Here is a 16,866-nt window from a genome sequence, read left to right as displayed (position 1 = left end):
GTGTACCGTTACACCCCTAGTATCTTGTATCTATGCGCCACTTTTTTTTTTTAAATGTTGGCTTGTTTGTTATATCTCTCGCTCTTTGTCTGTCTCTCTTCACTCAACTTCCTCTGGCCTGGTTAGATTCCCTGCACTTAACTCTCTCCCTCACTCTCTTTCTGTCTCTTTCTTTCACCCTCAGTCTCAGTAAGGCTCGGCAACATGCACGGATTGGATCACAGGAAATTTGACTGCACTGTGATGTCACAGGCTGTGTCGCTTGCTGATTGGTGGAGGGATGGGGGCACAGCATTCGCTGTGGGCACAGGCAGGCGGAGATGGCAGGAGGCTTGTCAGAAGCTGTGAGAGACAGCACTGATGCCTCCAGGTCTTCTGTATGCTCTCCGCTGTAGGTTCCCCTCCTGGTTCTGCGTGAGGCTCCGACTCCATGTCAGGTTTTGCTCCGGCCCGGGAGGCCTCTGGTAGAACTTGTACTCATTAAATAAGCAGCAAAGAGGTGCTGCCCTAGTCTTACGCATACTGTGTATGTCAGCGGTTCACAACCCCTTTTGGTCCACAATCAATATTTTTAGGTTACAAAGCTCTCAAGATCCCAACACCTCAGTTACGTCACAGACTTAAGCTGTACCCTTTAGGCAGCAAACGACATTCGTAAGATTAACAACACATTGTACTATTCGGTCATTTTCATTATTCATAACTTGCTGGTTTTTTAGCATCTTTAAAAAATGAGACCTCTCAGTTTTGCTCTATTAAGCTTTGCTGTTCTGCAAGAATGCGTCCCGTCCCCATTGTTTCAATGTGCTTTAAAAGTACATAGAAAATGTCACATCTACATCTCTGGCGTTCTGGTTTTTGTGTTCGTTTATTGTCAGTTGTAGTAAACTATCCGTCTGAAAGTCTGAGTAAAGTGCTACAGACCAGCCAGCATACACTTCTTGGTGGACGAAAAAAAACAACAAACGGGAGCATACAGGAACCTCCCAGTTTTTCCAAGACAACATTAGGTCATCGAGAACCAAAGCCACTTCCTGTCTCTTTACAGCCAATGGTGCCATGGACAGAACTTATTTAAACAGGACATATGAAGGGCCAGCACTGTGTTTTCTCCAGGCCTGACTGTATAATGTGACAACAAGTGATAAAAGCTATCTGTTACATTTAAATCTAAGTTTCATCCTAATCAGCCATGACACGACGAGTGGTTGCGTGTCGGTTGTTTGGTGACTTTTTCTTTGGCAATGAGCTGGGCAGAAACACCCAGCATAAAATGTCATTGGTCTAAAATCCTGCTCCATATAAAACAACATTAAAGGGGTCCTTGATTATGATTTCACTTTTTTAGCTTTAGTTAGTGTGTAATGTTGCTGTTTGAGCATAAACAACATCTGCAAAGTTACGACGCTCAAAGTTCAATGCAAAGAGAGATATTTTCTTTTACAGAAATCGCTTTTTAAGGACTACAACAAACTTCTTCTCAGGTTGGTTTGGCTCATTTGCATTTAAAGGGACATGCACAAAAACGGCATGTTTTTGCTCACACACAAATAGAGGCAAATTTGAAAAGCTATAATAAATGATCTGTGGCGTATTTTGAGCTGAAACTTCACAGACGCATTCAGGGGATATCAGAGACTTATATTACATCTTGTGAAAGGGGCATAATAGGTCTAAATGGGTTGTATTGATTGGCTGATTTTATCACCTTGAAGTTGTATTATGTTGCATGTTTAATGTAGTATTTTAATCTCTTTTCATATAGAACATCTCAAATTTGTAAAAAGCTTGATACTTTGAGACTACAGTTGTTAAAGATACCGTTATCAGAGCTGTGATAAAGTGATCTGACATAAACGCTGCTCATGTGGACATTGCTAGTTCATATCAGACTTATGTTTATCATGCAATCTCTTTACTCTTCTCATTAAAAAGTGGCAAAAATTCCAAAATTTTAAAAAGGGTGGTGGGAGGGTGATGTATACTAAAAACAAAAATTATTTTTCGAAGCTGTAAATAAAAGATTATTGGATGTTACTTGCCATTTTTAGTAATTGTTTGTGAAAATTGCTAGCAATTTCTGACCGAAAATTGTTTCTACACCAAATTGTATTTTAGTGTATTTTTTCACAATCAAAGTTTGTAATTCTCAGCCTTCGGTCCTGAATTTTAGTCCTCACTCCCACTTATTTATTTATTTTTCTTTTAAATTCTCAGTAAAATCATCCATTTTGGTATATTAGTAAACAGGCTTCTCTATGAAACAGGAACTGTAGTCTCACATGGCTGTGTTATCAAACACTGAGTTTGCAAACGTGTTTTTGCCAGACTTGGTGTTCTGGTTCCCCCACCCCCCCAAACCATGGGATTACTGTTGTAGCGTGTGTGTCTGTGTGTGTGTATGCCGTCTGCCGTACACGGGGTGTAATCTGCCAGAGGTCCTGGCGCGCACAGGGTTAAGACCAGGCACCCCACCAAGCCTGAGGCCTGCGGGGGACGTCCCACAGAGCCGTAAGCTTGCACAGAGCCCACACGCCCTGGAGCAAGGCCAACAGCACACGCACAGAACACAAACACACACAAATACAGCAGGAAAGGAGAATTGACACAAGAAAGACTGAGAAAATCGGTAGGAGGGTCGATGACATAAAAGTGGGGCTATGATGAAAGACATTTTTAAAATTCTAGTTTTAAAACACATATGCCAAGTTCTTAGAAATTATGTTTTCATGTAGCATTTCATATTTCATAAATGCTGTACCATTTTTAAGAAAAGTTTCAATTTAATGACTCTAAAAGTGTCATATTATTCAAGTAGAAAGTAATAACATGTTCTTTATGCCGTGAATACATAAGTGGTGTGCGGTCCATATAAGCTGTGAGTTCTCTGCATACCCAAGCCATTCGTGGACTCTGCAATTAATATTAACATTATAAATTACTATTAAATCCCTCGTTTGAGGTGTACCATAAAGCCTACATGATTGGTAATGCGTATGTAACTGTCCGTAATTTATTTATTTGCCAAACGACGTTAATTTTCTTTAAATCTGCCAGTTACGGATCTACAGCAGTTTTTGCGCCTTCGTGCTTTTGTTATGGAACGCCATCATTGTCCTGCGTTCTCATTGGTTTTCTGGCCTATGGCGGATTTCATGGCAGGATAAGCTGTGAGCAGATCGCTCGCCCAAGAGGAAGAATGAGCTGCTGCCAGATCTTGATCACCAAAAATCACATTGTATTTGATACAAAACTAACTAGACTTAACCAAAAATCATATTTTTTTTTAATGAAAACTACTGTAACTAGGTATATCAGAGGATGTTAATCGACATTTTACATTTTATTTTTTATTTATAATAGGCTGCTAATACTAATTATGTTATACTTATTTTTAATTATTAATTTAAAAAGTACTTCTGGCATACATTTATGCCAGAAACATGGTGTTTCTTATTTGTCATGTCTGATTTAGATCTGTGTCTTAAACTGATACGTTTAAAGGTGAAGTATGTCGTTTCTGTGACACTAGCGGCACCTAGCGGGCTTACAAAAATACAGCATGTTTTGCAAACGCACCTTTCACATGTCGCACCTCCGTCGACTCAAACATCACAAAAGCTCTTACAGGTGCTTGTGAAGGCACGTCTCAACAGGTAAATATGGGCTACTCTCAATAAAAGGTCCAATATATTAAAAAAACTTTTCACTGTGTTGCTATTTGTCATGAGCAAGCAAATGAGTAAATTAATACTGAGAACGCGAGCGTCTCGCATATTAGCTATAAACCCATTCAAGTCTTAAAGGGTAGTTTTCCCAAAAATGAAAAAAATCATCATTACTCACCCTCATGTCGTTCCAAGCCTGTAAGACTTTCGTTCATCTTCAAAACACAAATGAAGATATTTTAAGAGATTTCTGTCCCTCTATTGACGGTGTGCATTGAAGAATGTTTATATGTGAATAAAAGAATAAATTCAGTCTGTCCATCATATAAAGCGATCAAGTCTCTTCAGAAAGTTTTGACTAAACCACTCAATTTATATGGATTAGTTTTACGATCTCTTTATGAACTTTTTGAAGCGTCACAGTGGTAGTTGCGCAGACTGTCAGTGGAGGGACAAAAATCTCTCAGGTATAATTGAAATTTGTTTTTCGAAGATGAAAGTTGGTGATCGTAGAAGAGCTATATTCAAGTTGTGTGTTTTGAATTAATTGATGTAGACCAGTGGTTCCCAACCACGTTCCCAACACTGCATATTTTCCATGTCTCCTTGATCAAACACAACTGATTCAGATCATCAGCTCATTAGTCGAGGCTTCAAGACCTGAAATCGGTGTGTCAGACAAAGGAGAAAAATGTGCAGTATTTGGGGGGGGCGCTCCAGGAATGTGTTTGGGAACCACTGATGGAAACGGACCAAATGAGTGTTGTGTCTAACTTGTTTGTGTTTAATGGCCTGTTTTGGCCGTGACAGTCCTGAGACTGGTATGTCCTTTGGTGCCGGTCAAAAGTGGACACTGAAGGTTATCTATGAGGTTGAGTTACAAACGCCATAGCTTTTCACAGTGTCAACGCATTTGTTTTCAAGTGCCGTTGTTGGGGGACCCGCCAAAACGCAGCAGCGCTCCTGTCATGTAGCCTGGCGGAGAATGCTCTGTTTAGTCTCTGAAACAGTCCGGTAAGCCTCAGCAGGTGTGGGAGCGTGACAGGAGATGCTGCCTGGCGCTGACAGACTGTAGGTGTGTGAACACTAACTGTTGTTTCTTTCCCTCCTCACAGATTACGTTTATTTCGAAAACTCCTCCAGTAACCCACTGCTGATCAGGCGAATAGAGGAACTCAACAAGGTGAGTGACAAACGAATGTGTGTTGCTAAAAGCCATTCGAACTCTACGAGACTGAAGCTTGTCACCCTTTAATGCTTTAAATCTGTAACAAAAGATTGTAGGATTTGTAGCCAAGACGCTGCATTTATTTTTTCAGTTTATTGCTCAAAAAAAAAAATCTTTAACACAATTAACTCTCCTTTTGTTTCCCTTCGTCATCCTTTGGTTAGTTTTACAATATATGATCACTCGCTTATTCAAGCAAATGCTTTTAAACCATTCGATAAGACACAAGAACAGTGTGGTACTGGTGCACGCATCTGTGAATCTCCTGTCTGTGGGACAGAAACACGACTCGTGCGCACAGAAAGCTGCTTCAGACAGCGCTTGAACAGACAAAAACACACAAAGTTATGCCAAAATGCCCATTTTGTCGAGTATCCTCACAAGCACAGTTAAATGAAGTCTTAAAAAAAAATGTAAAAAGTTGTGAGAAAATGGGATCCACGTCAGATCCACGTCAGGTCTTAAAGTGACAGCAACCTATTAAACCTGCTGCTCTGATGTCTGTCATTAATGTTAATCAAAGAGCAAAAGAAAAAGAGAAAATCACTCACTGCTCTTGACTGAATAACATTTGTAGCTTTAATAAGGGTTAATCTATATTTAATTTATTAATTATGCAGTGAAGACTGTGAAGTGTTTGATAACTTTATTCAATTTCTGTATATATCCTACCTGTTAGACCTACCTAAAAATCTTAAAGCACTGTTTGCAAGGTTACATGGGTCAAAAACAATAACTTTTTGTGCATTTTGACAGGGCAAGTAAACATCTGAACTGGTCTGACTGGGCCAATAGAACAAATTGAGCCCTGATACATTGAAGGGCATAGGCAAATGTGGCATTTATTATAATGGGTTTATGTGAAGATTGTTTTAAGTTTATTTAAATGAAAAGTAATTTTATTTAAAGCCTAATAAATGTTAAAAAATGATAGCTTTCAATTATACTGTAATGCTGAATGCCTATAATTAATGGCTAAAATTGAGAAAAATAGAGACAGTATTGATATCAGTGATGACTTCTTTCATAAAAAAGATGCCTTTAATCAAATATTTAAAATATAGGCTGCTGTCTTTGTTTCTATGTTAATTTGGAGATTAAATGTAATATGATTACAGTTTAAAAATATATTAAAAACTTTAATTAATCACGATTAATTACAGAAAAATACAATTAATTAGTACTTTTTTTTTTTTTTAATTGATTGACAGCACTAATAAAATTAAAAGCTAATTCATATGAATAAATACAATAATATATATAAATAGTAATACCGGAAGCCGTATGATAGATTTATGTGAGAAGCATAACAAAAGTCCGCTCTGGCTGTTCTTGGTTCATTTATGAGAGAAGTAGCAATTTCTGATTCAGGAACACGTCGTTCTTTTGAGTTGAATCTTTTTAAACAATCCAGTACTTTTAAAGGGATTGTTCACCAAAAAATTAATATTATCCCATGATTTACTCACCCTCAAGCCATCCTAGGTGTATATGACTATCTTCTTTCAGACAAACACAATCGGAGTTAAATATCCTGGCTCTTCCAAGATTTATAATGGCAATGAATGGGGGTCAAGATTTTGAAGCCCAAAAAAGTGCACCCATCCATCATAAAAGTAATCCCTACGCCTCCAGGGGGTTAATGAAGGCCTTCTGAAGCGAAGCAATGGGTTTTTGTAAGAAAAATATCCATATTTAAAACTTTATAATCTAAAATATCTAGCTTCCGGCAGACGACCGTACACATACTGCGCAAGTCGACTTGCACCAAAAGAGTAACATCTGACGCGATGTATGACGTAGGATGTAGGAGTATCATAAGCTTAGACGCCTCTCGCGGTTCAAACAAATAGGGCTGGGCAACAAACTCGAGCTCCTCTTCTCTTATATCAAAATTCTCTGACATTTCTCTTTAAAAATTCTTGTATTAGACTTCTAATTTGTGACTGGTGCTTTGTTTCACTCTATCCTCTGTGCTTTCACGTCATGCGTCGGGTCAGAGTTCACTCTTCCACCACAAATCGATGTGTACGGCCGTCGGCCGATAGCTAGTTATTTTACTTTATTAAATTTTAAATATGGATATTTTTCTTACAAAAACCCATCACTTCACTTCAGAAGGCCTTTATTAACCCCCTGGAGCCGTAAGGATTATTTTTTATGATGATGGATGCATTTATTTTGGGCTTCAAAACACGCCCCCTCCGATTGTGTTCATCTGAAAGAAGATAGTCATACACACCTAGGATGGCTTGAGGATGAGTAAATCATAGGATAATTTTCATTTTTGAGTGAACTATCCCTTTAAATCTGAATCATAGGTTTAATCCTAGCCCTTGGTCTGAATGATTCATTCACTAATCAAACTGATTCAGTTTGCTAATTTAACGCACTGACTCAGTCCGGTCACAGAGGTTAATGGTGGATGTAAAAATGTTCCTCTCACAAAGCTATTGTATGGCCTTGGAAGAGTTAGCCACTTTCATGGTGTTTTTTGTCTTTTTTTTTTTTTTTTTTTTTCAAAGCTTGACAGCCCCAGTCCTCATTCACTTTTACTTTCAAAGTAAGTCATACAGGTTTGTTAACAACATGGCGAGTAAATGATGACAGAATTTTAAATTATGGATGAACGATCCCTTTAAATATATGCAGGGTGATAAGCTTCAATTTTGCAGTGTGCGCTTGGCAAAACCCACACCTAAATGACTGACAAATCTCAAAGCAAAAGTTGTTACTGTGTTCACACTTTCAAGTCACACTACACTCCCTTCTGCCCTCCTCATCTTCTCTCCATCGCTAGACCCTCTCAGATCACCCAGGAAGTGCAGAGGTGTTTAGGTCATGGTTATGATTTGGTCCTCAATTTGCATATTGAGGCTTCCCCAGCAGCTGATTGGTCTAGAGGCTGTTGCTGTGACAACTCTTGTTTCCGTTTGCAGACGGCGAATGGGAACGTGGAGGCCAAAGTGGTGTGTTTCTACCGACGCAGAGACATCTCCACAACGCTCATCGCCCTCGCGGATAAGCATGCACGTGAGTAGCTGTGAGAGACTGCTTTACCCATAATGCTTTGAGCTGACCGTTCATAAAAATAGATTTGACTTTGGAAAGCACTTAGTTAAGGGTTCCTTGAGCTTTTATTGTTATTTGGATAACAATGTACCCTGTGAACCTGTTTCTCGAAATGTTTTTTTTTGGTTTAAAATAGACAGCAATTAACTATTTAAAAGAATACTTTGCTCAATTGTTGTTTGTGCCTTTCTGTCTACTACCTACATAGAAAGCTACCTTTTAAGGATGCATTCTAACTAAAATGGAACGTTGTAACATCAAATGTGATTTTGGCCAAAATTAAGTATATTTTAGTGCCTTATTAGGCGGAATAATTCTGCTGCTTACTTTCTGGAGCCTTTGAATTGGGAGTGCACCTAATGGTTCCTCGCCAGCTGTCTTCCAGTTTGTTTGCAGTCCACAATGGCCACCCACAATCAGCTCACCAAACCTGAAATTTGTTTTCGGAGACATCCGCCTGGTGTCTGTTATCATACAGAGCTGGAATAAAGTCTGTTTATCCCACATGATCGTTTCGAATATTTCAAAAAATTTGCTCTAGAATGCTCTTGTTTTCAGTATTCAGTTTCAGACAGCTCATATTAAACGGTACGTTTGCTTCTTTAAAACATGATTCGCCATTCACACAAATTTAAATTTTGTATTATTACTAGTGCTTTCAATCGATTTAAAAAAAATAACTAATTAATCGCGATTACAAACATTGGGGTTTTCAATATTTTTATATTGTAATGATTTCACAGTTATTCTCTGAATTAATTTAGAAACAACTTAAAGATAGTATATTTTAAATATTTGTTTAATGACATCTTTTTTATGAATGAAGATACTAATACTGGTGTCTCTATGAAATTGATTTTTTTTTTTTAACATTAATTATAGACATTCAACATTACAGTATAACTAAAAGCTATTGATTTCAACATTTATTAGGCATTAAAAAATAACTTTTAATTTAAGTAAAATTAAAACAATCTTCACATAAACCCATTATAATAAATGTCATATCCTTACCTGTCTGACAGCTAGGAAATATACAGAAATTAAATAGTTATCAAACACTTTACAGTGTTTACTGCATAAATTATAAATGAAATATAAATTAATCCTGATTAAAGCTACAATTTTCTCTGTTACCTTTGTTCTTTTGTTAACATTAATGACAGACGTCACAGCAACTGGTTTATTAGGCTGCTATTATGACAGAAAAAATGGATGATGCGTTAATTTCATTAAATATTTTTAACGCGTTAAACTGAAAAAATTAATTGCATGTGTTAACAGGTTAATTTTGACAGCCCTAATTATTACATATTTCTGAGTAAAACAGAATATTCTTAGGGAAATAATGTACAGTAGGTGGCGCCTACTGTATCCATTTAGATTTGATTGGATCAGACATGTTAAGCTATAATATTATTGGTTAAATGTTGTCTCGTTATGTCAACTTAAATGAGAATCTAATAATCTTAAATGTAATTTTTAAAATACAAATATAAAACTTAACTACCGTACAAACTAATTAATAAGCAGTAATTAGGAGTTTATGGAGGCAAAAGTTGTAGTTAATAGTGAAAATTGGACTAAAATAAACTTTATTTTGTGACCCAAATTTATTTACAATTTAAATTCTCACAACTTATTTTTACAATGAGGTCTACTAGATGACAGCACGAGAAAGTATACAATGTCTTAATTGTCTAATTACCACACAGTTTGGAAAGCCTAGGCATGTGACGTATCAAATTTTCATGTTGTTTTCGTATCAAAATTTTCAATTTTCAATTATAACAAACAATAGGTAACACTTTACAATAAGGCCTCATTAGTTAATGCATTAAATGCAGTAACTTTTTATTTTAATAATGTTATTAAATGATCAAATTAACTAAGATTATTAGAAATGTTTTTCATTGTCAGTTTATGTTAACTAATGAATCAACTAATGGAGCCTTAATATAAAGTGTGACCGACAATAAAGAATCAAAACATTTTCAAACAATATCTAGGGCATGTTGAAGTACAGATTAAAATGTAAAAATGTTTAAGTTTGAAAATAAATAGCCCATTAAGTCTAACTATTTAAGCATTGAGAATACAAAAATCTGAATGGCTTTTTAAAACACTGTTTAAAATACTGTTCAGAAACAGAAAGTAGCAAAGCTGCTTTGTTTATGGGGTAACCGCTGCATTTCTGCTGTTCCATCAGTGCCATCTGCTGTCAGAGAGTGAATGTGCATCTTCATTCAGCATGTCTCCTTCGCTCGTTCTGCCATGCGCTTATCATGGGCTTGTTTACATCAGAGTGCACGTGCTTCTTTGACGCAGCACACAGCGGTGTTGTACGTTTTAACCAGTTGATGGGAAAAGTATTCTTAAAATGCATTCAAAAAATCGGAATAATTTGAATTTGTGAAACAGATAAGGAGGTATTTTTCAGAATGTCATTGCTGCTCCATAGAATGAAGCATATAGCGAATAACCAGTGCTGTCAAACTCCAAATGTGACAAAAAGTGGCATAAAAGAGGTCCATAAAATGTCAAATGTCATTCTTGCATCTTGTGACTGATTATCATTGGAGTCAGGCTTGGTGCAATGTTTTTTTTTTTTTTTTTTTTTTTTTTTTTTTGGAGCTCTACATCCCTGGTTCCCATTTACTTACATTGTATGGAATAGAGCAGCCTAGACATTCTTCAAAAGATCTCCTTTTGTGGAAGTTGTATGTTTGGGTAGATATAAGGGTGAGTAAATGATAAGAGAATTCTCATTTCGGAATGAACTAATCCTTAAAATCTTGTTAGAGGTTCAGGCAGAAAGCTGCAAGATAATTGTCTTGTCCATTATGTAATGTTCAGATGATTGACAGCCCTTAAAACACCCTCCTCCCGTGAATGAACTGTAGTTGTGAGTCTTTTAAAAGAGAATCTGTTCCTGCTGTGAGCAGAACCTTCCTCCAAAATGGCTGCTGTAGAGATTTATCAGCGGAAGGGTATCTGAGGGGTTTGTAAGTACGGGGGTTAGACACGGTGCTTATGCGTATAAAAGAGATTTCGTCTTTGGTCCGCAGCACACAAGTCTGATTCTGTGACCATGAAGACTTGTTCATGTGGACCACACAGACGCAGTCAAGAGGAACTCTCTCTCTCTTTCTTTCTCTTTTTATATATATGTATTATGTATGTGTGTGTGTGTGTGTATGTGTGTGTGTGTGTGTGTGTGTGTGTGTGTATTATGGACCTCTCCTCAATGCCAGCAGCCTCTCCGTGGACCTTCAGACATTTGCAATATGTGAAAAATGCATGGCAGGAATGGTTGTTCACCGCATGGGTGTGGGCTACATCCTGTCTCTGCCTTTGGAAAAGGCAAAGGGAGTTAAAGAATGAGTGGACGAGCATAAGGAAAAAGAAGAGTTGCCAAGTGGAGGGAGAATGCGGGAAAAGCCACACCAATGAGAAGAAATGAAATGAAAATGAAAGCTAGAGGCAGCGACTTGGCCCATTGTGCATTATTAGTTCTACTTGCAAGCATCACTTTTGCTGCTGCACCTACTTGTGGTTCCCCCTTTCCTTCCCTTCCCTTCCCTTCCCTTCCCTTCCCTTCCCTTCCCTTTCATTTAATTTCATCCTTTATTAATTTAATTTTGTTTAACTTCCTTCCTTCCTTCCTTCCTTCCTTCCTTCCTTCTCTCCCTTTCCTTTCCTTTCCTTTCCTTTCCTTTCCTTTCCTTTCCTTTCCTTTCCTTTCCTTTCTTTTCCTTTTTTTTCATTTCATTTCCTCCTTCATTAATTTAATTTAATTTAACTTCCTTTCTTCCTTCCTTCCCTTTCCTCCTTGCTGCTTTTCCTTTCCTTTCCTTTCCTTTCCTTTCCTTTCCTTTCCTTTCCTTTCCTTTCGTCCCTTTTTTCATTTCATTTCCTCCTTCCTTAATTAATTAAACTTCCTTTCCTCCTTCCCTTTCCTTTCCTTTCCCTTCCTTCCTTCCTTCTCTTTTTTCATTTCATTTCCTCCTTCCTTCATTAATTTAATTTAATTGAACTTCCTTCCTTCCCTCCCTCCCTTCCTTCCTTCCTTCCTTCCTTCCTTCCTTCCTTCCTTCCTTCCCTCCCTTTCCTTCCTTCCTTCCTTCCTTCCTTCCTTCCCTTTTTCATTTCATTTCCTTCTTCCTTAATTAATTTAATTTAACTTCCTTTCCTCCTTCCCTTTCCTCCTTGCTTGCTTCCCTTTCCTTTCCTTTCCCTTCCTTCCTTCCCTTTTTTCATTTCATTTCCTCCTTCCTTCCTTCATTAATTTAATTTAATTTAATTTAACTTCCTTCCTTCCTTCCCTCCCTCCCTTTCCTTCCTTCCCTCCCTTTCCTTCCTTCCCTCCCTTTCCTTCCTTCCTTCCTTCCTTCCTTCCTTCCTTCCTTCCTTCCTTCCCTTCCTCCCTCCCTCCCTCCCTCCCTCCCTCCCTCCCTCCCTTCCTTCCTTCCTTCCTTCCTTCCTTCCTTCCTTCTTTCCTTCCCTTTTTTCATTTCATTTCCTTCTTCCTTCATTAATTTAATTTAACTTCCTTTCCCTTCCTTCCTTCCCTTTTCTTCCTTCCTTCCCTTTTCTTCCTTCCTTCCTTCCTTCCTTCCTTCCTTCTTTCCTTCCCTTTTTTCATTTCATTTACTCCTTCCTTCATTAATTTAATTTAACTTCCTTTCCCTTCCTTCCTTCCTTCCTTCTTTCCTTCCCTTTTTTCATTTCATTTCCTTCTTCCTTCATTAATTTAATTTAACTTCCTTTCCCTTCCTTCCTTCCTTCCTTCCTTCCTTCCCTTTCATCCTTCCTTCCTTCCTTTCCTTTCCTTCCTTCCTTTCCTTTCCTTTCCTTTCCTTTCCTTTCCTTTCCTTTCCTTTCCTTTCCTTTCCTTCCTTCCTTCCTTCCTTCCCTTTTTTTCATTTCCTTCTTCCTTCATTAATTTAATTTAATTTAACTTCCTTTCCTCCTGCCTTCCTGCCTTTCCTTGCCTTTCCTTGCTCGGCCCTTCCCCTTCCCTTTCCCCTCCCTTCTCGCTCTTTAAGTTTTGCACTGGCGAGTACGACTCTTATTTTCTTCTGAAATTGTAGATATCCTGTAGAAAGTTTCTAGTGCTCTTTGACCCTTGATATAACGCAACAGAGCTTGTGGTGTGTAAACTTCAGTTCTCCAGCGTCAGAGGAGTCAGCAGCGTGCGGGTGCTGTGACTCACAGATGAAATATTTTGCTCTCTGTGATGCTGACTCCGCCTCGCTGGGCCCTGAGAGCATGAGGCAGCGAGGCGCCATGTGTGCAGAGAGAGAGAGACCTGGCTCTGCTGTGAACTACTCACTGGAATCACCTCACTCGTCAGCCTCAGCCGCTCCACTTGTTTGCACTTTCCGCTCGACCTCTTGGTGCAGAGTGCAAGGCTGTCCGAGTGAGCTGTTTGTGTGTTTTACATTTCTTCCTGAACTGGAAGGGCAAAATAAACAAACAGCAGTCGGAAAAAGGCACCGGAATTCATCTCCGTATCATCTCATGTCCTTGTCAACAAAAAGGTTGTGCGTGGTGTGGGTTTATATGAACACATAGGACGTACAAAGCAAACAAGTATGTATTTGTGGCCACAGGTTTTTGTATGGAGGTTTTGGTGGTTATGGAGGTGGTACCTATTGTCTCTAGTGCGTGTGTGCATGTGAGAGGTGAATGAATGAAAATAGTCTCTGACCTCCATGTGACACAGGTCAGTACAGGCTTAAACCATTTAAGGATGCAAATTATTATGATTTTAATATTACTGTTTTTGCATGTTTTATTTTTTTTTTAAATGCTTTTGAAAAGTCTTTTTATTTGATCAAAACTACAGTAAAACTGTCATATTGTGAAATATTATTCCATTCTAAAACAACCTTTTAAATATTTGCAATATTTTAAAAAGTTATTTTATTCCTGTGATGGCAAAGCTGAATTCTCAGTAGCCATTACTCCAGTCTTCAGTAGGTATGTTTATATGCATGCGTTTTCGTCAGTCGGAATGAATCCAGATTTTTCCGGAATTTCAGATTTTTGACATTCTGTTTATGTGAACCCTTAACTACGGAAGCTTGTTTCCGCTATTGAATAAAAAATACAAATGGTAATTGGAACTTTTTATCTAACAATTTGGACTTTTTTCCTCAGAATTGCAAGATATAAACTTGCAATTGCGAGTTGTAAAGTCAGAATTGTGAGATATAAACTCGTAATTCTGAGAAAAAGTCAGTCTTTTTTTCCTCAGAATTGGACTTTATATCTTGCAATTCCGAGGAAAGAAGTCAGAATTGTGAGAAAACAAGTCAATTGTGAGAATAAAGTCAGAATTCGAGTTTGTCTCGCAGTTCTGACTTTATATCCCACAATTCTGACTTTATAACTCACAATTGCGAGTAAATATCTATGTAAAAGTCAAAATTGTGAGAGAAAAAGTCGTAATTATGTTTTAAATTGTTTTATTCCGTGGCGGAAACAAGCTTCCATACTTAACATTGCAATTCGATTTACATATAATGCAAGGTGATTTACTAAGGTTTGCGCTCGTCAATTTACTGGTATTTGCACCATTATTTACCGCCCAAAAAAGCATGTCTTAAACCAGACACTAATTTGCACTGCTCTTGATTGCGTTGGCCATAATGGAAATGATCCAGCTGAGTCTGTGTTCTTTAATTTGCACGTCATCAGTAGATCACATGCAGAACTTTCCACTCCCATTGGCACTTTTATGGGATTGCGCTTTCACACTAATTTGCCCTGTTTAGTAAATCTGGCCTCTAAAAAGAAAGCTGACATTTGTTTTTTTGCAAATATTTAGTAAATATTCAGTCTCATCCACTGACCAGTTTGTAAGACATGAGACGTAAAAAATCATACGCATGTTTGTATGACGTAAAACATATGTAAACACATGCATATCATGGCATAATCCAATAGTCAGGTTCAAGCATTTACATGCTGTTGATTAGATAATTTCAGGTCTACATCACCCCTTTCAGTCCGATCGAAATTTCATTTGTATCAAGCTCAACCGGATTGATTGAAGTGTTTTCATGCAGTCTTTTCAGTCTCATTACTAATAGATTATTTGAGTGGATGTAAACTTAGCTAGTGATCCTTCAGAAATCAAATTTTTTGCTGATCTGCTGCTCAAGAAACATTTCTTAATATTGTCTCAGAGTCAAAAAAGGTTATGCAGCTTAATATTTTTGCAGAAACCGTGAAACAACTTCTTTCAGGATTCACTTCAGACTGCAAATTCACATCTCTTGTTAAATTTGTATTTGCTATGGTGGTAGATTCACTAGGTTCACTGCAGTGCCACCGCTGAATAGTAGTACAGGAAAGAAAACACTGTCAGAGTGTTTTAGTACAGAGTTTTGTCTTCATCAGTGCAAGGATTCAGACATTGAAGAACCATTAACAGAACGCAGTGTCATGAAAATTAAAAATGAAACACAACCGAATAAGAATGATTTCTTGGTTCCTCACCTCTCTTCATTTCTTAAATTTTTTTTTTCTTCCACATGGTTTGCGCTATGGACATGAATCGTTTGGTTTGAGTTTGTTAAGAGATGTGCTGTTACTTTTCAGTTATACGAATGATTATCACCTGTCAGATTATAAAACTGTTGAAAAAAATCCCATAGATTTACAGAGACAGGATTATCTTGAGACCAGAATATCATAGATGCCTGAAGTTGGGCTCTTTTGACCTGGTCCAGAAAGCAACTGAAGAAAATCAAGCTTTATCTTGTCGTGTACAGGTACTTTTTACTCACAAGAAGCGCATTCAGCATGGACACGAAGTGGTTTTCTGTGGTAACAAACAATATCTGCCTATAAAAGCGAATGAACATGTCCTGTATCTGAGGCTAAATTGCTAAATATTGAGAATGCAACGACACATATTATATATTTCTAACACCAAACGATCGGCCACTGATTGGATTTAGTTGATAATCACTTCTGTTGATTTTATATGTCTGTCAACTTGACACTGCCATAAACTGATCACATTTTAATGGTGCAAATATTAAAAGGCTGAGCGGCGGTCACTCTCTTTTAAAGGGTTATTTCACCCTCATGTCGTTTCAAACCCGTAAGACCTTCGTTCATCTTCGGAACACAAATTAAGATATTTTTGATGAAATCTGAGAGCTTTTCTGACCTCCGAAAGACTGCAACACATGTTATGAAGTGACTAGAATACTTTTTGTGCGCAAAAAACAAACAAAAATAACTACTTTATTCAACAATTTCATTTGACAATGCAGCGCTTCTAATTTTATGTCAGAACGCCTGCTCAGTATTGGCCGATGTATTTACTACCTTTCTGGGCCTTGAAAGTGGTAATTGTGTTGCAGTCTATCAGAGGCCAGATAGCTCTTAGATTTCATCAAAAATATCTTAATTTGTGTTCCAGAGATGAACGAAGGTCTTACAGGATTGGAATGACATGAGGGTGAGTAATTAATGACAGAAATTAGATTTTTGGGTGAATTAACCCTTTAAAGCTCCAAGTGAAGGGTTGCTAGATATTACAAAATCGCAAAACAAACCCCTTAAAGGGATAGTTCACACAAAAATGAAAATTCTGTCATTAATTACTCACCCTCATGTCGTTCCACACCCGTAAGACCTTCGTTCATCTTCGTAACACAAATTAAGATAGGCCTCCATTGACAGCAAGATAAATAACACTTTCAAATGCCCAGAAAGCTAATAAATACATATTTAAAACCATTCAGTGGTTCAACCTCAATGTTATGAAGCGACGAGAATACTTTTTGTGTGCCAAAAAAACAAAATAATGACTTTATTCAACAATATCTAGTGATGGGCGATTTCAAAACACTGCTTCATGAATCTTCGAAGCTT

General features: G+C 37.6%; 1 protein-coding gene across 1 annotated transcript in view; it reads left to right on the top strand.

Moving 5' to 3' along the window:
- The window catches only part of mta1 (metastasis associated 1), a 54,792-nt gene that overhangs the window by 11,526 nt on the left and 26,400 nt on the right, over positions 1-16,866 (top strand). The window contains 2 exon segments of the mRNA XM_051868401.1: positions 4,784-4,851; positions 7,836-7,929. Of these exon segments, the coding sequence (XP_051724361.1) occupies positions 4,784-4,851; positions 7,836-7,929 (162 nt within the window).

The sequence above is a fragment of the Ctenopharyngodon idella genome, chromosome 17, assembly GCF_019924925.1.
Source record: "Ctenopharyngodon idella isolate HZGC_01 chromosome 17, HZGC01, whole genome shotgun sequence".
Taxonomy (NCBI): Eukaryota; Metazoa; Chordata; class Actinopteri; order Cypriniformes; family Xenocyprididae; genus Ctenopharyngodon; species Ctenopharyngodon idella.
This window is presented reverse-complemented; position numbering and strand designations above follow the sequence as displayed.